The sequence below is a fragment of the Ceratotherium simum genome, chromosome 30 (genome assembly GCF_057802395.1).
Source record: "Ceratotherium simum simum isolate JZ-2026a chromosome 30, ASM5780239v1, whole genome shotgun sequence".
Classification (NCBI taxonomy): domain Eukaryota; kingdom Metazoa; phylum Chordata; class Mammalia; order Perissodactyla; family Rhinocerotidae; genus Ceratotherium; species Ceratotherium simum.
In genome coordinates this window covers 6,768,160-6,793,693 of record NC_141929.1, presented here as the reverse complement: position 1 = coordinate 6,793,693, position 25,534 = coordinate 6,768,160, and the positions used below count along the sequence as shown (strand labels likewise).

Below are 25,534 nucleotides of genomic sequence, written 5' to 3'. Positions count from 1 at the left end.
TAGCCCAGATGCCCATCAAGAGTGGGATAGACGAGCTCAGTATCGCCACGTGCTGGAATACTATATTAGGATGAACTGTGATGACTCGCAGCCACGTGGGTGAATCTCACAAACGTAATGTGGAATGAAATTATCCAGACATGAAAGAGCACACACTGTGTGATTAGAGCAAATGCAGGTGGAACCAGTCTATGGTATAGAAGTCAGTGTGGTGCAGCCTCCGAGGAGGAGAGGAGGAGTTTTACTCAAGAAAGGAGGGCAAGGAGGACTGGTAATATTTTGTGTCTGAGCTTGGGCGCTGGGTATATGAGTGTGCCCACTTGGTGCAAGTCCATCAAGTTGTACATTTTGATTTATGCACTTTTCTGTGTCTTTGTTGCGCTTCAGTTAAAGGTTTACTAAACAAACAAGCCTATTCAGCAGAGAGCTAAGAAGACAAACGTGAGGTGAGAGGAGAAAGCAAGTAGTACAATTCTGTGCTTACCCACAAGGACAGCTGCTTTCCCTATTCCTTCCCACACGTGACTTAGCCATTCAACTATATGAATTCCACTCACAGGTATCCAGCCACTGCCTTAATCTGGGCCATTGCTACCACTGACTAACTGGTTTTCTTGGCCTTTCTTCTTCTCTTCTCCAAACCACTCTCTAGAACCAGAGCTACTAAATTAGAGTCTTTGGATCCGGTCCTTCTGATTTTTAAAAATCTACCATGTGATTCTGATGCACCCCCACCCTTGAGAAGCCCTCTTCTACACTAGAACAAGAACACACACCTGACCTTGACCCTCTCCACACTAAAACAAGTCCAAGGCTACCGAGCAGCACCCTAACTTAGTGACATTTCCCAATTTGTCCGAAGGATATGTTCTCCATTTCCAGCTTCTCCTTCATCCTCAACATCTCCGCCCCATTTCAAATTTGCCTCTGATCCAAGCGCACCAAGTTAGTTCTCTTTCTCTGAGTCCATTTTGTTACTTCACCACCACCCCCATGCCTCCGAGTAACCTAGAATGCCCTCTACGCTCGTGGGGACCTTCTAGTCGTCCACTCATCTTCAAGACCTGGCTCAAATATGGTCTCCGTGAAGCTGTCTATCAAGGCTCCTGAGCTCTCTGGTTCTGCCGCAGAACCTTGTAAATCCAGGATTAGAGCATGTCCCTAAACGTCACTCTGCCCTATCTGACTGTAGGCTTCACCCACCACATGAAGGTTCCGCATGCGGTTCTGTTTATCTCTGCATCCTCAGTGCTTGGCACCTGCCTGGGATGTGGGAGGTGATCAAAGACCTGATTGAGTGAAGTCCTTCAGCACAATCAAAGCCACGGGGCTACAAAAGGATGCTGAGGGGAAGCATTTGAGGATCTAGGGTGGGGAGGAGTAATCCACATTTAATGGTCAGAGATGCCTCTAGTACTAAGCTGTCCAACCTACTCACGCTCTTTCTGTTTTTGTTTTTTCGTTTTGTTTTGTTTTCCCCAGTGACCTTCAGTGACTGTAAGGGGAATGACAAGCTACGCTATGAGGTTTCAAGCCCATACTTCAAGGTGAATGATGAAGGCGGCTTAGTGGCCCTGAGAAACATAACCGCAGTGGGCAAGACGCTGTTCGTTCACGCCCGGACTCCCCATGCGGAAGACATGGCAGAACTCGTGATTGTCGGGGGGAAAGACATCCAGGGCTCCATGCAGGTAACACAGCTGTTCGGGATAAATTGGATCCAATGAGAAACATGTGGTCTGTATGTCTTATGTGGAAAATGAGTCTTTGGTTTATTATTGGCTAAGGTTCTTTTGTTGCTGCAAATGACAAAAACCCAACTCAAAAAACTATGGGGGAGTGGGAATTTATTGGCTCATGTGACAGATATTTTGGGGATAACTCTGCCTTCAGGCATAGCTGTGTACCAGTGCCCAAATATGACATCAGCTTTGCTCCTTATCCATCTTGTGGTTCTATCTTCCTTCTGTTAGCTTCACTCCTAGACAGTTGCATCCCTCCCTGCCTCACAATGTGGAGGTGTCGGCAGCTGCACTTTGTCCTCTCAGCCTGAAATTGCCTGAGAGTATCTCTTCCTGATAATGCCAATAAAAGCCTGAAATCAAATCTCATTGGCTCTCATTAGATCATGTGCTCATCCCTGAATCAATCTCTTTGTCCATTGGGCCATAATGCTCTGGCTGGTTAAGTCTGGGTAACATGCCTTGTCCTGAAGCCAGGGTGGAGTCAGCCCCACCTAAAACATACGGACTGAGAGTGAAAGACGGGTAGTTACCCAAAGTAAAATAGCATGCCGTTATTCGAAGAAGGGAAATGGATGTTGGGCAGGCAAGACCACAGTGACCCACTAGAGTTGTATAACTAGGCAACCATTTCATATAGCGCTGCTCCTTTGCAATGCACTGGTCCCATTCCTTTCCAGATGCAGGAGTATGCTGATCCCTGCACCTGCACACATGTACACAGAGTGCCACAAACTGGCCTTCAGGCTTCCTGACTGTGTCATCCAGAGACTTTACTACTCCTCCTTCCCCAGGAGCTCAGAGACCCCGTGGCTTCTTGATTATAGAAAAGAAAGGTGCACAGCAAGACCCTGGCAAAATAAGAACAGTAATAATGGTGTGTCCCCAGCTTGGCGTGGGGCCAGCTTGGCGTGCTGGCCTTTTCTCCCACCTGACGGCTTGCTCTTACCCAGTTTTTCAAAGTCTTGATTATTGCTGCCTGTCTCCATCTGCCACAGTCCCCATTGCTTTATCTGCCAATTTTGTTCAGTGGTGGAGTGTAGGTGGTGGAGTGAACACCGATTCCCCAGCTGGGGAGCAGAGACAGCACAACTGGCCATGCGAGTGTTGCTTTCCTGCCAGCGTTCTCTATGTATGATCTTGGAAGAATCATATAATTTCTTTATCTGCAGACCAGAGAGGTTAAACAGTCTGGAAAGGCAAATAAGTGGCAAGTACATTGCCCCATTCTGTCACCATACTCACGGCAGATATTGCTAATCGCCCCTGGCTTGACCTGGATATCTTTCCCAATACAGTGCTTCTGGAAGCTACTATCCATTGATCATTTAGAGATGTTTCCAGAGATGGCATCTACTTGCCATCCTTGGTCTGGAAAAACTTCATAATTCCCCTCTATATCTCTGAGTCTGTGAGTTAAGGGTAGAGAGCAAGCTAAAAATGAATCCACGTTGTGCCACTGATGTTTTCAAGGAGGATATTGGTGAATACATACCAATATGGAAACCCATTGGCACCACAAAAAGCAAGCTTTTGTTTTACTTAGCCATGGTCATTTTCACAGCATCTCACTAACTCACGATATAAATGACTTGGAAAATATCTAAAGCAACAAAATTTCCAGGATGTGCAATACAAAGTGCTTCTTAGGAACGAGTAAATGGCGCAGAGATTCACATAAGAGGGCTTGTGCGTGGGATGGAATGTACTTAGACGGACGTTGTTCATCATGATTGGTGGCTCATCTTTAAATCTGGAAAAGACAATGTCATAGTATTTAGCTTAAAGCAGAGCAGAAGGGATTCTGGGCACTCTCAGGACAAGCTCCAACTTGACCAGCTGGGAGACCCAGAGTTCAATATGCAAGGACTCAGCCTTGAAGAGCTGGCCTCTAGAGTCCCAGAAAGACACCCTTCTGGAGGCAAAGCCCCTCGGTGCCCTGGCCGTGTCTCCTTTGCCTCTGTCTGAGCATGTTTTCGACAAAGCCTGGCTGCGATCGTCTGCGTCTTATGAAGCATAGTAGAGGCTGCTATGCCATTCAGTTTGCCAGACTCCAGCAGAACGGGGCATTCGTCTCCTGCCTCCAGTAATTTTATGAGGTTTGAAAATAGGCCTTGTGAAGCTGCCCAGATGTGTCCATAATAAAAAGTCCAAAAACAGAAAAGAGAAAAAGGAAAGGATAGCAAAACAAAAGAGCTAGCCAAAGAATCCCTCTGAAGAGAGCGCAGTCCTTAAGAGATATTCAGTTGGTATTTTTGAGGCCCTACTGTGTGTGGCCAAGTGAGCCAGCTGCTAAAGATGGAAAGCAAAAAGTACACAAGTCAGCTCAGTTCTTTGTTAGGAAGGGAAAGTGAACGTGTATGTTGATTCAGTACCAAGCGGGGAGGCAGTGGTGATCACTGTTCTGTGCCTTTAGAGAAGGGAAGCTGGGCTTCCTTCTGTAATGACAGCCAAAGCTTTCATGGCGCTCACTGTGTGCCAGGTGCTGCTCTCATGGGCCACAAATGCTGACTCCTTTAATCCCCCCACCATCCATGAGGCACGTGCTACTGTCCCCATTTTACAGATGTGAGAAACTGAGGTACAAAGAAGCGAGTAAGAACGTATATCATTTAGTGGAACTCTCTTACATGTGTGCATCTCAGTGTATGCTTTAATGTGCATTATTTTTAACCCTTACAACCTCCCTGTGAGGCTGCTGATATTACCCTTAACACAGATGTGAGAACTTAGCCAAGATCCTCTAGCTTGAAATCGGCAGAAATGAGATTGAAAGTCTGGCCTTTCTGTTCGAGCATCCATTCTCCTTCCTGCCACTTGGCTTGCCAGGAGGCTATGCCATCTGGGTGGCTGGAGTGACTGTCCATGGTTCAAGAGATGAGGGCATGAGTTAAAGCGATACAGTAGAAATGTAGGAAAACAACAAATGAAAAGTGTGGCTTGAAGGAAGAAAGAGCCAAGATTCAATGTCTGGATGACTCCAAATTGTCTAGCCCAGTAGGATGGAGAGGGATTGGGCCAGTCAGAGAAGGAGGGGTTGGGAAAGACTACAGTCAGGCTTGGATGTGTTGAGTTGGTGGCTCCTGGGGACATCTTGATAGAGATATCCTGAAGACAACAGGGAATGTGGAACTGGATCTCAGGGTAAATATTTGGGAAAAGAATAGCATAGTGATAGGATTTTGGCTTTCATGTTGAACTTAAGTGGGTTCAAATTTCTGTTTCACCACCTGTGATTATGTGACTTTGGGCAAGTCGCCCAACTCCCTAAACCTCAACATCCTCATCTGTGATACAGGGATAAGAATAGAGCCTACATCACAGAATTGTTCTGTTGGGCACAGCACCAGACACCAAGTGACACATCCCATCAATGATATCATTTTGGAACCTCTAAAGGGCAAGAAACCAGGGGTTCCGTGTCCTCACTGAGGACAGGAGACAGAAGCCAGAGATTGAGGGCCGGAGGAGAAAGTGAAGCCAAAGAAAGAGAGAAAAGGTTTGCTCAGAGTGGGCAGTGGGGCATTCAGCGTTACCAAAACAGGAGAGATGTCAGAGTGGCTAATTTCACATTACTAAGTTTTGGAAGGAAAGATTCTCTGAGATAAATGTCACCTCAGTGAAGCCTGGCTCCTCTGCGGACTGGGGCCCACCTCTTCTTTGATAAAAGGATGTGCCTCTCTTATTTTCACCTGCTGCCTGTGACCCCATTTCACCCGAAAGCCTATCGCCCGAATCTGTGAAGTGCAATTGTTAATGGTTAATTTATAGACTCCCAAGCTATTTCTGCATTTTTATTTTCTGCAGAAGCTTTAACACCACTCCCTACATTGAACTCTGTGCTCTCCCCACCCCCTCGCAATAGCAAACCACTTGCGGTTTCTTTAATTGGCCAAGCTCTCCCTCACGTTCACACTGGCTGCTCCCCTGTCTGGATTATGCCCCCTCACCATGGCCCCAGCTGCCCCATGGCCAACACCAACCAACATGGCTAACTCCCTTGATACTTCTGGACTTGCCAAGATTTCCCCTCCAGGGACACCTCTCTGATTGTCCCCCTGGTTGGTTAACTGTTTTTTCCTTCATGCTCCTCACAGAACCCTGCCTGGCTCCCCTCATCATGGCACTAAGCTTTAACTCTCTGGTTTATCTGTGCTTGTTCCCGTCTCAATTCTGAGCTCCTGAATGTAGGGACCTGGCTTCCATGCAGGGAAGCTAAGAACCCTGCCCTGGAGCCAGATGCCTTGGCATGATTCCTGGTGCTGCACTTACCACCTCTGCTCCAGGTCCCTCAGCTGGAAAATGGGTTCATAATAATATCGACTTCACAGAGATGTTATGAGGATTAAATGAGTAAATATATGCAAAGCATTTAGAACAGTGCCCAGCACAAAGTAAGTGCCAGGAGAGAGAGACCTTGTTGGAGGTTCTAACAGGGGAGCGCAACTACTCGTATATCCTTGGCTGAAGAAGGGTCCTCCTTTATGGGGGAAGGTCGTCCTCTTCCACCCAGCATGCAGCTTTGGGAGGGATGCACACAGAGGGATGAGGGAGGAAGGGGACACCCGCCTAGCCAGCCAGATTAGCCGAATAAACCTGGTGATCAATGGGGTGACACATGTCACAGCCAGATCACCCTCACATCCATAAGTGCCATGAAAATGCCAGTTACACCTCAATATTTTACCATCAAAGACAGACTATAATAAATGCTCAGCGAATGAGCCAGACAAATTGAGACAGCTCAGTTCTTCATCTCTTCCCAATATGACCTAATTCTATGACTTCTACAACCCATAGAGAATTCAGACTTACAAGTGAACTTAAACCACTGCCATTCCCATTCCTCAGGTGCCCACTTTATGTGAACCACTGACTAAACTTCCAGGAGAGGATTATTTCTCTATGTGGGTCCACTTAATGAACACCCAAAGACTTGGCAGTATTTAAAAGTTAATCACGAACAATTTACACTTCTTAACTGGAAGTCAATGCATGGTATTCTCGGTAAAGGGAAACTGGTCTCTTAATCAAGTTGCTTAAATTAAATGCAAAAAAAAATTATTTCCCTCCTTTTTTATCATTTTAAAAATCCCTGAAAAAATAAAATGAATAGACAAAGTTATGACAGAAATTGAAAAAGCTAAATTAAAGGCTTGTTTATCTTGGTTGATCATCATCACTGTAAATATGCAATTTAAAAGACATAATTTTGGCTCCTAATCTAGTTTCAAGAATCAGGATGGAAATAGTTCCAAAAAAATTTAAATCAAAGGAGCAATCGAAGGAAGGAACCACTTGAGAGAAACAGTTGTTTTTGTTTTCAATATTTAAAATAAAAATATAAAACATGTCGTCAACTTCTCAGAAGCCAGTATTAATATTGCTGCTAAGGATGTATCTTGACCCTCGAGGAGATTACATTTTTTAAATCCATTGCTTCGCAGAATCTCAGGGTTCCATCTGTTAAGTGTCTCTAGGGAATGGGGAGTCTAGAGACTCAGAAGCAGAGGCTGAATCCTCCTCTGTTACATTACTGCATATGTACATGCTCTGGACCACTTAGCTCAGTTGTTCTGGATGATATTAAGGTGGATATGGAGTGACCCCACATTGGGATCACACATTTAGTACTTGTCAGTCATGTGGCACTGAAAAGTCACCTAACTCCTTGGACTTTCAGTTTTCTCATCTGCACAATGGAGATGAAACCCCAGTCTTGCTTTGATGCCCTAATGGGATACATAAAATTAAAAAAAAAAAAAAAAACTGTGCCTAACCCAGTGCTAACAGAGGATTCTCAATCACGGATTGTTTGTTCTTAACTGAAGCACAATGAGTTGCCGTCACCTCTGTATATTTTGTTCCATCTTTCCTGATCTCACACACTCTAGACAAAAATATTTTTGCACATTTGTTACTGAGATGAACTCTAATTTTTATCAGCCCTGAGCCAACCATTTGAATCCCCTCTGTTTGTTTTGACCATTATACCATTTAGCATCCAAGGCGCCTGTCACACTGCACACAGGTGACTTGACTGCATTTGTTTAAAGCATCCCTGAGAATGAGATCAACCAGCTTAGGGTAAAATTAATTGCCTTGTTTCGAGATCTTCTCACATTGCCTGGGAGTGGCTTGGAGTCTGTTGAGCTGGTCAATGATATTGATCTTGTTCACATGAAGTATGTTTTACAACAATCGCAGTGGAGAACCAATCTGTGTATTTACTGCAGCCATAAAGAAATGAGGAGTTAAAGCTGTAGATACTTAATATGCTCCGATTTAACAAGTGTGAAAACTTCAAAAACCTGCAAAGCATCCCTCTTCGTGGCAAAAGGCTCCCCAGTTACTATTAAGGAAAATTAATATCCATTTAACTGTCACCCAAATTGGGGAAAATAGATAGCTCGAAAATTGTGGTACAGATCCAAGAATTGGCCCTAGAACAGCGTATTAGGCTGTTACATTTTGACACATGCCTAAATTGTTATGTTTATGATTCTTAGCTCCAGGATACTATTAAAATAGATATAAAAAGATATCCTTCGATTCATTAATTTAAGTAGATAACAGATTGCTTTGTGGATCAGAATCTAAGAATACTATATTCTAAAGATTAATTTTAATTGAAATTCTTGGGGAAAAATAACTGATCCCATAGAAAATCTAGATAACTAAGAGCAGCTTCTTTTTGGCTTGTGAAAACTCAAGATTTCATGTTGTGCAGCAGTATGGTCCAACAGAAAAACAATGTGAACCACATGTGTAAATTTAAGTTTCCTTATAGTAACATTAAAAAGGAAACAGATGAAATCAATTTTAATAATATATATTTAACCATATATATATTTAACCATATATGCATAGCCAATGTATATATTATATACTTCCAATGTATGTATTCCCAATATGTACATATTGGGTTAAATTTCATAGATATAGATACTCTATATATTTTTCTACATATATAAATTTAACCTAACATATACAAAACCCAATAGATATAATATATAATTTCTCTAAGATCTTATCATGTCAACAGGTAATTAATGTGAACATTGCTAATTAATTTTTTTACATTCTTCTTTTTATACTAAATCTTTGAAATTCAGTGTGTATTTTCCACTTACAACACATCTCAATGTAGATTAACTAGATTTTAAGTGCTTAATAGCCATAGGCGGCTAATGGCTACCAATTGGACTGGAGTTCTACTGGAACATTTCTGTATTTTGAAAGAGGAATGAAAGAGTCAATCACTGAATGTGTACCACGTTAGGGTCTCGTCTTAGATGCTCTCACACATACGTCTATTTCTCCAATCCTCATAGCCAACCTGTCCATTGGTAATCTGGTTCCTATTTTGCAGACCAGAAGTAGCCTAGGCCTGGAGAGGTTGAGTAACTTAGCCAGCGTCATCATCCATCAGCAAGTGACAGAGCTGGGCGTTGGGCCTGGGCCTTCTTATTTTATTTTATTTTTTTGTGAGAAAGATTAGCCCTGATGCCAATCCTCCTCTTTTTGCTGAGGAAGGTTGGCCCTGGGCTAACATCCATGCCCATTTTCCTCTACTTTATATGGGACGCCGCCACAGCAGGGCTTGACAAGTGGTGCATCGGTGCGCGCCGAAGTGGAGCGCATGCACTTAATTGCTGCGCCACCGGGCCAGCCCGGGGCCTTGGCCTTCTGATTTCATCCAGTCACTGCTGTTTTAGTAATACTGACGTTTACAACAGAACTAGTACTTTTCTACGCTCCTGTAAAAACTACGAAATGACATAGGAAAATTAAACAGTGGTTAGAAATAAAAAACAAATCCAGAGCTGAGCAAAACTCCTCAAGAGATTTTAGGTAGGTGGACAAGCCCTATGTTGTCATGACACTTATAAAAAACTTTCCTCGTGAATAGAATCTTTGGGGAAAGAACCTCGTGGATACAGCACGAGGTTTCCAAATGTTAGGTATCTCCTAGGCCGTGAGTTCCTATAGTTCAAACCTCATCTCATTCATCTTCGTAGTCCTAGAGTCTAGGGAAAATGCCTTAGGTGCATATTTAAAAATTATAATTTAAAATTTTATTTTCACATGCATTATCTGGATTTGATCCTCACAACAAGGCCTTGAAGCAAGTGGTGTTATTCCTATTTTCTGAGTCAGGAAACTGAGACTCAAAGATGTCAAGAGTAGGTCTGCAGTCAGAGGGCTGGTCAAGAGGCACCCTCAGCATTCAAATCCACAGCGATTCCACAGGTGCGGTGTGCTCTCTACAGCTAGCTTTCCAATAGCTGCTTGTGGCTTTTCAAGTCAAAAGAATATAACATCATCAGAGATGAATTTTCACCTCGCATCTTTGATGGAATAAGATAATGTGATACAATGCACATTTTTCTAGACTCTCTGATAGGCTTCTAACCTCCTATCTTTCATTATTACCATAAATCAAATAAAGTGACTTCTAAGTGTAAAAGTAGCATAACAACCACTTTTTTAAACTCCTCTTTTATCTGGTTCATGAAGACACTTGGTCACCATGGGCAGTGCCAGTTAGCATGGCTGCTCTCATTAGAGAAGAAATGACATAGGAGAATTTCAAAGTGATTAGAAATAAAAAAAATAATACAAAACTGAGTGATAATCCTAAGGAAATTTTAGGTAGGTGGACAAGCCCTGGGTTGTCATGACATCTTTTAAAAACTTTATTTTTTGGAAATAGAACCTCATGGCAACAGCACAAGATTTCCAAATGTAAATGTCTTCTAGGCCATTCCCTAAGAGCCTGGTTCTCATTTCTGGTTGAAACAAACAAACAAAAAAACTCCAGTGATGAGAGAACATAGTGTTTGATAAAGACCATGGATTGTCTGCATTTAGTTCTTTGGTCTCGATTCTCAAAAATTAGGTAGCCAAGGAACACAGAGTGGATGTACCATTTAGACAGTCCTTCTCTGCCCAGCACGTGGGTCAATCGTATTACATGGTCTTCACCCAAACTTTTAAGGCAGAAGCCTGAGTATTTGAAGAAAAAATGGCGAAAAAGAGCATTATAGTCCCAGCCAACCATATCCTCAGTCCACCCATACTGGGTGGGCATCAGTGAACTGTTGGTCTCTGTGGCCTGCACTACATCTGTGATAAATGCCAGGGTGGCAATTCCTCTTGGGCCACATTGTTGATGCTGTTTGACCCTCAACTCAATTGCGTGTTCAGGTACCATGTGCCAAGGTACCACGTAAACAAACAGGAAGCACTTTCAATCCATGGCCAGGGCCTAATTTCATCAGAGTTTATTTTGTCGTTTTTCTGGCTCCTGTTAACAGAAGTAGAAACCCTCAGATTCATACTTCCTGGGGGTGCTTCATTAAAAAAATAATAATACTGACAATAACAACAATAAGAGTGCCTACATCCTACGGGGTACACAGCGGGGCTGATATTTTTATTTGCTGAATTGCTTCTATCCTTCTTAATAAGGCAAGAAGTAGCAACAACCGAAAAGCAAATATTATGTATATATGGTCACCGAAGTATGGTGATTTTTTCGGTACAGAAAATAGATTTTGTTAACACTTGCTCTTTTTTCTCTGTTATGCAAGGAAAGATCAATTCTCAGGAAAAAGTACTTTAAGTAATACCCCATATACAATTCCAGAATTTGATATATCAAAGGACTTAACATGGGCAGAGAAATTTCAAATGCTGACAAAGATGGCATCTCAACACTCTTGGCAATTCCCAGTCTCCAAAGGCTGGTGAACAAAGCCAACTGGGGAGGCCTTTATAGGGAGAAAGAGCTTCCCCAGAGGATGGAGTAATACAAATATTTGGGGCTACTCAAGGCCAACAGGGCTCAAAACATTTGAGACTGTCCTCCAAGACACAGTTCCAAATAATCCTCCTTGACCGAGAGGCAGCCTTCAGTGGGATGGAGCTTATTGCTCTGATCCCACTGACCCCAGCGATTTCCCTGCGGTTTCTTTACAATTCAGAAGGGAAGACTGTAGAATCTTCCCTGCTGTTCTTTGTCTCCTCCCCCCATAAGAGAAAACTGAACCTGAGATCCAAGAGGGGGCTTTTCCTTCCCTTGATGTCTACACCGTTTTTCCTATCTCCCAGCTATTTATGGAAATCAGATGGTTCCTACAATTTTCCATCTTTTTGCAGCAAATCCTTTTGACAAAAAGTGTGCATTGCCAACCAACCCCTTCATTATGTCAGGCAAATTGGGCTTCTGCTGACAGCAACTTTTTACAACTCTTTTCCTTTGAAGTTACAAAGCTATAAACAGTGGTAGTTCTCCAAGAGACCCAACGAATGGTCTGAATAACTATAAGCAGGCTTTTTCTGAAGACTGCCCCCTGCCCATCACTCTCACTCCAGATGCCTGTGTGTGCTACTAGGTTTTCTTTTAGCCTCTGCTGTGAGATTTAAGACAGCTAATCGGGATGGATTATTTTCTTCCTTTCATTGCCCCCTCTCACAGACCCCAGTTAACACAGACAGCTGGGCCTTGACTGCTTTTGTATTCCAAGTCCCTTATTCAATTTGAACCTTGTTAGCGAAGCCTAGCCCCTAAGAGCAAGACCATCAGTCTTATTCGCCTTGTTTTCCTGTGATTTCCTGTTTCACTCAGGCCTTTGGATAATATTTTCTCTAAAGAAGGAGAAAAGAAAGTAAGAAAGAAGACCCAGAAACTGAATCAAAGAAAAATAAATGCAAAAAATTAATAATCCCCGCCTATATTTTTTTCAAATTCTACATAAATCTTATAATTTTAGTGTTGGTTTATTAGGTAAAGTAAAATTATATGCTCCATATGGATAGGAACTATGGCTGACTTGTTCATCGCTGTAAATCTAGCACTTAACAAAATACCTGGCTCTGAATAAATACTTATTGAATGACTAAACAAACGCCAGAGATGGCATGAATATTGATGTTAATAATGCTGATCGGAGCCAACACTTAGCTCAAATTCTGTGCCAGGCACTACGCTAAGTGCATTTCTCATGTTAAGTCATTTAATCTTTACAGCAAATCTATGAAATAGTCACTATTATCTTCATTTTACAGATGAATAAAGTAAGATGTGGAGGGGCCGGCCCCGTGGCTTAGCGGTTAAGTGCGCGCGCTCTGCTGCTGGCGGCCCAGGTTCGGATCCCGGGCGCGCACCAAGGCACCGCTTCTCCGGCCATGCTGAGGCCGCGTCCCACATACAGCAACTAGAAGGATGTGCAGCTATGACATACAACTATCTACTGGGGCTTTGGGGGGAAAAAAATAAATAAATAAAATCTTTAAAGTAAGATGTGGAAAAGATATGTGACTTGCCCATGGTCATACAGCTAGAATATTTCAGAGCCATGCTTTGTGCTCAGACTGTTCAAAAAAGCATTTAACCAAACACGTTATGTTGTGTTTTTTTTTGTCAAAATGGAGAAATATGAGTTGAATATTATTACTGAATATCAGTAAAGTAGATTCAGATTGGTTGAATAGCTGCATCCAAAAGTTCTGAAAAATAACCTAGGTCAGCCTAGACGATGGTTTCTACATGCAGTCAGTGGCCCTACCTGGTTGAGTTCATCCCAATGATGGAAATGAAGATATGAAGACGTGTTTTTTAGTTTGTAATTTTCACAGCTCTGGGATCCTGTCTGGGTGATAGAATTGAGGTTCAAAGAGAACTCAAGTATCTACAGGAATGGACTGAAATTGATAAGGCAATATCAATATGTATAGATGTGAAGCCCCATTTGGAGACAAAAGAATTTCTGGAAAACAGGATAGGGGTGATGAGAAAATAACTTGGTAGATGAGGCATTCACTCTCATAGAACCACAGCAACTCTCTACAGGTTTCCGCCCTTATTGCTACTCTGTAATGATTCATCCTTAATTTATTGCTCATCACCTTGAACACCACTCCAAGACTTTTCCACTTATATTAACCAATAAGCCCTACCCCACCGCCTACAATTTTCTGCAGCTGGCCTTGTACTGCTCTCTGCTGAAAATTTCATACCATCCAACTTGAGTTTTCTCGATTCCCTCTTCCTTCTCTGCCAACCTCCAACCTTTCCCTCCCCTCTCAGAGGAAGAGCAGCACGTCTACCTCTTTTTGACACATCCCGTCACTTGTGCTCTTGAACACACTCCCGTCCGCTGCTATTGTTATCACGTCCTCCCCTTCTCTCTTACACCTTCAGTGATTTCTTCCTCTGCCAACCCTCCCCTCTGCCTTCAAACATGCTCCAATTTTCCAAGGTTAAAACACATTTCCACAGATCAGTTTCACCTTCTTACCACTGCCCTTCCCTTCACCAATCTTCTTGAAAGCATAGTCTTCAGCCCGTATCTCTACTTCATCACAAACTCACACCTCAATACCCCAAGATAGGGCACCCACCCTCAACATTTTTCTGAAATTGCTCTCTTTTGAAGGTCATGGAAACTGAATAGCTGATTTTCTTAAACTTTTTCTTAGTCCTGAGCCTACTTGAATTCTCTGAAACACTTGGCACCTTATTTTTAATTTTTGAATTTTTATCTCATTGAGGTGAAATTTATATAACATAAAATTAACCATTTTAAGTGAACATACCTAAACATTCATAAGTGGTATTTAATATATTCATGATATTGTACAACCATCACCTCTATCTAATTCCAAAATATTTTAATCACCCCCCTCATACCCAATAAGCATTTGTTCCCCCCTCTGCTCCCCTCCTAGTCCCTGGCAATCACCAATCTGCATTCTGTCTCTGAGCATTTACCTATTCTGGATATTTCATATGGATGGAATCGTACAATATGTGGTTTTTTATGCCTGGCTTCTTCTACTTCGCATAATGTCTTAAAGGTTCATCCACGTTGTAGCATGTATCACTACTTCATTTCCTTTTATGGCTGAATGATATCACTTTGTATAGATAGTCCACAATTTGTTTATCCATTCATCTGTTGATAGGCATTTGAGCTGTATCGATATTTTGACTCCTGTGAATAGTGCTACTCTGAATATTCATGTACAAGTATTTGTTTAAGTGCTAGTTTTCAACCCTTTTGTGTTTATACCTAGGAGTGGAACTGCTAGGTCATATAGTAATTCTGTGTTTAACTTTTTGAGGAACCATCAAACTGTTTTCCACAGCAGCTGATCATTTTACATTCCCACCACAGCATTTGACAATTTTGAAATGTTCTTTGAATTGGTCTCTTCTTTGCCTTCAAAGACACTCACCAACCTTGTTCTCCCACTCTTTATATATATGACAACCCCTTATATTTTTCTTCCTCTATCTCCTCTTCCTACTTTTCTTGCCAATGGAGGTTCCATCAGTTTTCTGTCTTGGTTATCCTCTGCTCTTTTCTATCATTCTCAACAATTTCATCCAACCTAGTGGCTTTAAATATCCTCTCTTTAGGATGTCTATAAATCCATAGCTCCATTTCCAACTTTGGGCTCTTCAATCTACCTGCCTACAGGGCATCTCCACATGTATACCTTACTTGCCTCTCAAGGCTAGTCTGTGTGTGTGTGTGTGTGTGTGTGTGTGCGCGTGCAAACACTTAGTCTCATAAACCTCTAAACCTCAACTTCCTGGATTTTCTATTTCTTGGAATGGCATCCTTGTCTTCTCAGGCAGACGAGCCCATCACTTAGATTTGTCTTTGATGGCTCATCACCTGAGAGGTCAGTGAGAGAGAGAGAGAGAGAGAGAGGGAGGGAGGGAGGTTTTTACCTCCCTCCCTCTCTCCCGTGTGGTTTTTACCGGTACACTCGGCTCCATTCCAATAGCCACAACTAGTTTAAGCATCATATCTGTTTATCTGGCCTGTGACAGCGCCTTGTGAATGGCGTCTCTCTTAAGACCAGATTCTTTCCCTTGTGATACAATCCACATGCCTATTCCTGCTGAATTGTCTTCCCAAAGAACAGCTGGGAACATATCATGCCCTATTCAAAGGCTACCAGGGGCTTCTCATGCCTACCAAGCCACATTCAAATTGACCCCAAACTTGCTTTGTCATTTTTAACCCCTCACTGCTCCTCATCACTCATGTGATTTCCCACCAAAGTAAGCTGCTTATCCTCCATGTTCACTTAAAATGATACAGTCCCTTCCACATTTACCTCTCAGGGTGGTGTAAATGGGTCGCAATACAGTTGCAGGAATGAGGCCCAGATTAGGAGTTGTGATATTAGCAGAACCATTGACTTATAAATTTAATACAGAATGTATATTTTTAGCCAAACAAATGACATTTGCCAATAGGTAAACTAGTTACTATGGATTTTTTTTTTTTTGAGATTTGTAATTAATCATGGTGAAAATAATGCTACAGAAACATGATATATTTGCAAGTCTTATGAATTACATAATTTACAATGATTGAGTGTGTGGGGCTCTATAATCTGGATCTCATTAAGATGCTCAGGACCCTTTATAATCATGCTAGGGAGACCCCTTAGAGTGAGATCTCTCAGGAAATCTCTGCTTATTGACCGCAACAGCCAGAAGTGAGCCTCATTCTACCTACCATCAACCATAGCTCTAGGTAGAACTTGCAGTACCTGTCACATTATTTATTATCTCATTAAGAATGAAGTATCCAAATTCCTGAGGGAAACTAAGATCCAAAATTGGGTTGTTTCCCCTTAGGGATACAGTTCTCTTTTCTAGGACTTCTTTCTTTGCTTGATTTATTTTGACTATGGCTTCTTTGGTCAATAATTTATTTTTTTATTTTATTTATTTATTTTTTTGGTTAACTTTGTCCTTGTTGATGCTAATGCACTCCTGTCATGTGGAAATGAGAATAATTCAGATATTGTAAGAGAAGGAAAATGGTTAGATAAATTAGAAGCATAAATAATTTACAGAGAAATAATTCAAGCAACTAACTGTATCATGCATTCTCTGCTTACTTCATGAATGATCCATATGCCAAGTCCATATGAGTTAAAGTTTATTTCTAGAAACCGTTACCAAAGTGAGCAAGACATAGTAAATGCCTCATTATCCTTTCAGAGTGCCTAATGATACATTATTTTCTGTTATAGAACCTCGAGGTTTCTGAATGCGTTGTTATAAATCCAGACTGTCAACATTTCTTTGGCAAGGAAAAGCACAGCATCCTATAGAAATAAGACGTAAGATTAACAATTCTGGTTCATATATTTTCATCTCTCCCCGAATTCTACCACACATGGCAGAAAATTACAACCCATATTTTTGTAGAAAATATGCTATGAAGACCCATAAAACATTTAGAAAAGCAAAAACGGAACTTTCAGAAATAAAACTTTAAATAAGAACAATGGAAAAGACAGACCATCAACAATTATTAATAAAATAGACATTTTATAAAATGTATTTGGGGAAGTAATATGTTGTATACATTGGGCCAAAGTCTAAAGATACCCTGATTTTTCCTTCCACATAAGAGACCTAGTGGGAAAGGCCAAAATGTGAGGCATAGAACAGCTGAGCCACTAGAGTCAAATTTCTCAGGGTTATATCCCAGCTCTGGAATTCGTCAGCCTTGTGATTTGTGAGAAATCCTGTTTTACCTTTTTAAGACTTAACCTTTTCTATCTGAGAAAGGGGAATCAAAATAGTGCTTACCTCCTCGGGTTAATATGAGAGCTGAATGAGATAATGCATGTGAAGTTCTTAGAACAGTGCCTGGCACACAGTATGTACTAAATACTATTATCTAGTAAAGAGAGAATGACCATAGATTACGTCCTCATATGGTACATATCGTGAAAATGCCCAGGGCAGGGAGTTCTGGCTTTAACTGTAACTTACCATAGGAGCTAACTGGGTGTCGTAAGCTTAACAGAGGGCTCAGTAGGTGTCACAATAAACCAATTTTCCTTTTTCCACTTTTCTGGCTTTCTACGTGCCCTCATTTTTAGACAGTCTTTCTCCCTGTGTATCAGAAGACACACTCATATTAGGACAATGCAAGCAGGATCTATTCACAATAAGATGATTTACCAAGGTACAGTGGAATAGAGAAGAACCACATGAGGACCCAGGGATATAAATTGAGAAATACTCCAATTAAAAGCAAAGATTGTTAGACTGGATTTTAAAACAATAGCCATATATTGCTTACATTAGATATACCTTAAATGTGAGGCTACAGAAAGATTAAAAGTGAAAGAATTTAAATAAATGTACCATATAGATATTAACCAGAAGAAAGTTGGTGCAGCTATGCTGTTATCAGTGGAAATAGACGTTAAAGAAGTATTACTACAGATAAAAGGGATATTTCAGAATTATAAAACCATACAACGGGAAGATCTAACAATCCTAAATTGGATGCATCCAATAACAAATATAAAATAAAACCAATAAATAAAGCAGAAGTAATGTAGAAACAGAAAAACCCTTAATCACAGCTAGAAATTTTAACACACCTCTCAGTAGCTGATATAACAGTTGGTCTATAGAAATAAGGATAATGAAAATTTCAATAGCTTGTATAGAACACTGCACCTAAAAACTTCAGAATATATATTCCTTTCAAGTACACATGAAATGCTTACCAATATGTCATATGCTGGTCATAAAGTACATAAAGTACGTCTAAACAAATTTCAAAAGATAGAAATAATACAGAATATGTGTTCTGACCGCTGCAAATTTAAACCAGAAATCAATAACAAAAAGAAAACTAGAGGATCCCCACATGTTTGGAAATTAAGCAATATACTTTGAAATATTCCATGAGTTAAATAAGAAATGATAGTAGAAAGTAGAAAATATAACATAACAACATATAACATAACAAAACTTGTGGGATGCAGTTAAAGTAGAGGAAAAATTTACAGCTTTGAATGCATAGTTAGAAAAGCTGAAAATCAATGATGTAAATCAAAGAAGAGTGGCAAATTTAACTTTAAGAAAATAGAGGGAAGCAAATAATAAAGATAAAAATAGAAATCAATATCATAGAAAGTAGATATAAGTAGGGAAAAATGCAATAAAACGACAAGTCGGTTTTTTGAAAATTCGTAAATTCATAAGCCCCTGGTAAGGAAAACAAAGAAAAAGAAAAAAGGCACAATAACCAATCAAAGGAATGTAAAAGAGACATCTCTGGGGATCCTCCAAATATAAAAAATATAAGAAAAGGGCATTGTGAATACATTTATGAAAATCAATTTGAAAATTAAACAAAATTGACAAATTCTCTCAAAAAATAAAAACTAAACTTACGAAAACATATACAAGAAGAAATAGGATATCTGAATAGTCTTATATCTATTAAATTAAAGCTCTATAGCCTACAAAAACTCCAGTCCAGATGACTTCATGGTGTATTCTACCAAACATTTAAGGAAGAACCTAAACCAGTTTTATAAGAATCATCCAGAAAATAGAAAAAGTGAAACCCTTTTCAATTTCTTTTTTAAGGCCAGCATAACCTTTATCACAATAGCTGACACGAACACTAAAAGAAAGGAAAATTATAAGCCAATTTCTCTTATGTGTGTAAATGAGAAGAATAAATTGGACTTCACTAAAAGTAAAAAATTATACTCATCAAAATATACCACTGAGGAAGTAAAAAGACAGGCTACAGGCAGGCTAGTAGTCATCAGGGAAACGCAAAGCAAAACTATAAGGAGGTTGTACAGAGATGCTATTACACACACACGCCAAAATGGCTTAGAAATAAAACAACTAACAAGTGTGGACAAAGGTATGCAGCAACCGAAACTCTCACGCGCTGCAAACTGGACATCCTGTGACCTAGAAATTCCACTTCTAGATCTATATCTAGAAGAACTGTAGACATAGGTCCACCAAAAGACACAAGAATGTGCAGAACACTATTCATAATAGGTAAAAACTGGAAACATCCCAAAAGCCCATCAAGAGACAAACGGATAAATTTTAATATATACATAAGATGAATATTATGTAGCAATTAAAAAAACCCTGCTATTATGCTCAAGAACCTCGTAGATATAACATTGCATGAAAGAATCCATGTATGAAGGAGACGATCCCATGCAGATAAAGTTCAACAGCAGGCAGAGCCAGCCTGTGGCGGTGAAGTCAGAACAGTGGTTGCCTTTGGAAGGGTGATGACTGAAGGGGAGCACGGAGGACGTTTCTGGGCGATGACAGTATTGTGTATCTTGATCTCCATGTTGGTTATACAACTGTGTTTACTACAAAAAAAATCAATTGAACTGTACATTTATATTTTTGCAGTTTATATATAAATGATAAATATTATGCTGTAATTAAAAAGTTGAAAGTAAGTAAAAGAAAAGTGGCAGCTGGATGACCTCTTTTTGGTGAGTTAGCAAATATTTCTTATTGTCACTCTCTGCTATAAGAAGAATGAACACTCACCACTGAAGCTTAGCCTGAATCCTTAGTCTAACACACAAAGCCCTTTAGAACCAAGTACTAGCCTCCCTTCTAGAACATTCCTTCTGTCCTGTGCCATCTTGAATCTTTCTTGAGAGCTAGCAATGTTAATTTTAAACCTCCTGAGCAAAATCGCCTCCCATTCCAGAAGTGGGAGAGGACAGGAGTTGGGACCAGAGTGTGCGGCAAGCACACCTGTGTGTTAGTTACCACTGAGAACGAAAAATGCTGACACTTAAATTTGGGCACAGTCCTTCCTTAACATCAATGGTAAGATATATCCCTAATTTTTAGAGACGTTAAGATGGAGTAAGGGAGATGTCTTAAAAATAACTTACAAAAAAAAAACCACGTTTTAGATTATCATGGCTCGTAAGCAACTTTACTTTTAAAAGCAAAAATACTTATTTAACTCCATGAAATCTTTATTGTCTTAAAAATGCAAATCATTAAATAATATTTTTTAGCCCTAAATACAAACTTGATTTGTTGTGCTTTGTCAATTAAGTGCTGTGTCAGGTTTGGGGTGTGACTTTAGCCCCTCCCCTTTTTCAGAGCCCTCTGAAGATGTTTTATATCTTTACCATTTATTATAGAATAACTAGGTTTCACTTCACTCGTCAAATAAAGAGGCCTGGGTAGCAGAGCCTCTATGTTTGATATGAGCGGGGTTTCTCACGTGTGCCACCTGCCAAATTCTTCTAGAAAAATATTTGTCCTTCCCTGATGGTTTGCTATTTTTGTGTTTCAATGTGTGGATGTCAAATAATTCATTTTTCTCTTTTCCAACGTATGTGTTCTTGTGACCTCACAGATAACAGGGATATCTTTGGTTCTGACAAATGCTCTTATCCGAATTGCTATCATGGTGCTGAAGGATGGCATGGGCGGAGGGTTCTGACTGCGAGGAGGACAGGGCTGGGCCAAGGAGCCAGTCTCTTCTCCCCAGCTCTCCTGCGTAGTGGCAGAGAGAAGATAATAATGACGCTTTCATGATAATGATGTTCTCATTGTGTGTCTCCTGCCGAAATGGAGTTGAACACACAGGAAAGAACAAACGAAGTGTTATATAGCACATAACAAACTAGAAAGCTTTTTAAGTCAGCATCTGGGATGGTCCTAAAAACAAATGTGTGGTCAGAGAAAAAGAATTACTGCTGATACAGCCTAGCCTCAGAGAAACTGTCCAGTGATGTGATTATCTCTCTTCCAGACTCTCACAAAGTATTGGAAGGATATTTTCTTTCTTTCTTTGCTTTGCTTCCTCTCCCTCCACCCCACCTGACAGTACCTCTTGCTATGTGCTAATCCATTCTCATTCAAAGACGGATGTACTGGTTGGACTGCATCTACTTTAATATGGGTTCCCCAGAAAGCAAAGCCAGAGACAAGGACTTGGGTGCAGGAAATTAATGTGGGAAGTAGTCCAAGGAAGCAGAAGTTAGTGAAAGTGTAGAGCGAGACAGGAAAGGAGGAAGAACCAATCAAAAAGTGTATTATAGAGGTTGCACCTGTAGGCAACAGGATTAATTTCCTCTATTCTACCAGAACCTCTGAGAACTCTGTGGAATACCTCCCAGAATCATCCACCTGAAAGATGGAAGGGCTGGAGCCTTTGTCCACAGGCTTCCCCCTCCCCATGGATTGAGAGTTGCCCCGTGCTTCATGTTTAGAACAAGCTCCTGCATGTGTCAGAGAAAGTCCTGAGCAGAGTGACCCGTAGTCAGGTGAGCTTAGGGTAGGACCCTGGGGCAGACAAGTGAGTCTGTGCCCATAAAGAATTGTGCAGTACAGCTGCCACTGAAATCAGAGGTGGCTGAGAGGACATGACATGGGCATAGGCACCGGTGTTGTTGGGGGGGGGTGTGCCACAGCCTCAGGGAGCTCCCAGTCTTCAGAGATGTCATCATTCAGAGTGGGCACAGGATTCTTGGGCCACCAATGTGGTTTGAGCCAGGGTGTTCCATGACAAGTTGGTCAGAGGACAACTCAGGCTTAGAGGACTGACTTTCTGGGTCCATAACACACATTACGTCTTCAGTGGAGCTTAGAGACAGAAAGTTCATCCTCTTGAAATGAGCAGGTAGGAAATTAACTCAAACCTCTTGGTGTCACCATCTTTCTGAATCCAAGACTTTTGCCCTTCAAAATCCAAAGGAGCTATGGTTTCAGAAATTCCCATGTCCTCCTCAAGAAGCTAATTTCCTCTGATTTATCAATATTCTTTAAATTGATAAAACAATCTTTTTGTGTGTGTGTGTGAGTGCTGAGGAAGAGGTGCCCTGAGCTAACATCTGTTACCAATCTTCCTCATTTTTTGCTTGAGGAAGATTAGCCCTGAGCTAACATCTGTGCAAATCTTCCTCTCTTTTGTCAGTGGGTCGACACCACAGCATGGCTGCCAAGTGGTGTAAGTCCTCACCTGGGAACCAAACCCGGGCCTCCAAAGTGGAGCACACTGAACTTAACCACTAGGCCACAGGGCCGGGCCCAAAATAATCCTTTTCCTATAAGAGATATGGAGCTGAGGCTTTTTCTTGCCACAACTTCAATGGACTGAATTAGAGAAAACTGGGCATTTGACCCAGACATTCAATCCATCTGAAAAATTATGATCTGTCACCAAATATATAAATCTCCATTCCTAAAATTCCAGCATTTTTGTATAAAAGCAAAACCTGGCTTGGATTATGAATTGTAGGACTCTTTTGAAAACAGGAAAAGTGAAAAGGAAGAGAAGCTTGAAGGGCTTCCTGATCTTTACTCATCCCTTACTCTGAGCTAGGTGCTTCCCTCTATAAACTCGTGTAATATTATCTAATTCACAGAAGAGAGGCAACTGAGGTGTAGAAAGGTTAAGTAATGTGCCCAATATCTCATTACTTGCAAGTAATGAAATTACCAGGAGGAGTTGGGCTCAGGTCTGAGTCCAGAGCCTGCACCCCTAAACCCCATGCAGTGCTGTCCTGACCTCACTATATAAACACCTCGAATCGCTGGGTTAAGACACATTGGTTTAGGTAAAATAATGAAGTGGGGGAAAAACGCCTTATCTCATACTTGCCGTCCATTTTCACAACCTGCTGTGAGCCCGTGGGTTCCAGCTGGGACACTGTTTCCTTCACCATGCCACATACAGGCTTGAATTGTCTCTATTCAGCTTCCCTTCATTTCCCCCTAAATCACCTGTTCCAGCCTGGACCCCTTGCCTAACAACTGTCCATTCCTCTCTTCTGTGAGCAGCATGTCCCTGCTACCGAGGTGCTCACTCTCAATAGCTAATGACCCTCATTCCTATACTCCCTTGCAGAGGGCCTGGCACTTAGTGGGTACTCGATAAATCTTCTTTGGCAGAGTGAACACAGGAATCAGTGGATGGACTCATATATTGGTCTCGCGATTTTACAGATGAGAAACCTAGTCTTGTGTCTCTGACTCTAAGAGTCTTGCCCAAAGGCACACCACACAGTGGAGGAGAATTGGAACTAGAACTGCCAGGCTCCTGGTCAGGTGTATTTTCCACCTCTGATAGTGTGCTCCCTCTCCATGGACATGAATACTTTAATAAGCATCTCCTAGAGACAATCCAAGAGGTGACTCTAATGGTAGGCAATTGAGGCTCCATACCAGGGTGGCAGAGGGGCCATATTGGCGTGGGTGGACTTTCTGTCCCACTTAAATCGTATCATGTGAATTCCCAGAATCATGGTTTATGTGAATCCTCTTTCCAAAATGGTTTCCCAGTGACCTTCTCCCTGTGCCAACCCTGGAATATGGTGGAGGGAGTAATTGGCAGAAACAGATGCAGATGATGTGTGTGTGATGTCTTTCCAAGCTGAAAATTCCTCTTACATACCTATCATTGGTGTGCTAGGGAAGATGCTCTCCCATGTGCTGAGGAACCAACATCAGAGAGTTCAGGGCACCCACTGCAAAGTTGTTACCAAATGACTTTGATGCTAAAGAACTTATATTGCTTTTTCCACCACAGCTAAATGAAACCAGAGACCTCTGGTTATAAAGTTAGTTAAAAAATTGTATAGTAATATTTACAAATACATAAAAGGAATAGAGCAAAAATAAAGAGGCCCTGCTGTTCCCCCCAAATTTGGCAATTGGGAATAATGTCTATCCAACAGAATTGAAGGGTAATTGACTTTGGGTTTGCCAATGCTTGTGGTAATGTTCATGCTGATGTTGGCACTGAGGTGTCACAATAGGCCAGGAGATGGTTATCTGAGAGAAGTCGCTCTAGAGAGGTTGTGGGCCCTGGGATTAGAGGCTGGACACCAACATAGTGAGTCTGGGCAGAGAGACGATTCATGGAGCAGAGGAAAATGAAGAAGGAGCTATATTAGCAAAATAAATGGTGTCGGAATGGCTGAGACTTTAGGACCAGGGGGAGTTACGTGGCCTCTCTTGGACATTAGTTCTGGACTTTGCATCTGGAAAGATAGAGCCTGGTCTAGAAATAATGATATTGAGGTCTTTCCCTTTTAAATGTCTGATTAAACATCATCTCCTCAGAGAAGCCTTCCCTTATCATTTTACTTAAATTGGGTACACCCTGTTAATTTTCTATCACAGTGCCTCACAGTGCTGTGTGTTTGTGTGTGTGTGTGTGTGTATGTGTTTTCCATTCACAGCATCTCTCACAATTTTTAATGTTTAAAAGCATTGTTTCTTTTCTTGCTTTATGTCCATCTCCTTTGCCAATTGGTTTCCCACGGTGCCCTTAACGCTTAGCTCAGTGGCTGGCACATAATCAGTGCTGCATAAAGAGGTATTGAATTAATAAGTGCATTTCTAATTGAATAGCTGTTAGACCATAAATATCCAGTGATGCTTGTGATGGCTGATGGCTGGGTTCCAGGGATCAATGGGAAGAGTGACGGAGGTTGGAGGTTCAGTTGTCCTCTAAGTACTATGGGAAGCAAGGGAGTGACCCTTAGAATAACTGTAAAATGACCGTGCTGGCTGCTATGTCACAGGTGGATTATAGCAGTCACATGAGTGGGAGAGAGGTGTTTCCATTATCTATCACTATATAACAGACTACCCCAAACTTAGAGACTTAAAATAACAACCGTTCTATTTGGCCGTGTTTCTGTTGGTCAAGAAATCAGGCTGGGTCTTTTACTCAGCTGTTTTTAGTTGCTGACTTGCCTAGGCTGGAAAATCCAAGAAATCTTCACTCATAAATCTAGCACCTTGGTACTTCCCCACGTGGCCTCTTTCCATGTGCTACCTTGGACTTCCTCAGAGCTCATCAGAGGTCTTACGTGGTGGTCGGCTTCCATGGGGAGCAGTCCATGCGTGCAGAAACAGAACTACATCTCTCTTAAGGCCTAGCCCTGGAAGTTACACACCATCACTTCCATCA

General features: G+C 41.3%; 1 protein-coding gene across 1 annotated transcript in view; it reads left to right on the top strand.

The window, feature by feature from the left end:
- CDH13 (cadherin 13) overlaps positions 1–25,534 on the top strand; it is a 1,041,327-nt gene that overhangs the window by 376,630 nt on the left and 639,163 nt on the right. Inside the window, exon 3 of the mRNA XM_004437068.3 lies at positions 1,483–1,691. Coding sequence (XP_004437125.1) covers positions 1,483–1,691 — 209 coding nt within the window. The remainder of the gene's footprint in view (positions 1–1,482; positions 1,692–25,534) is intronic.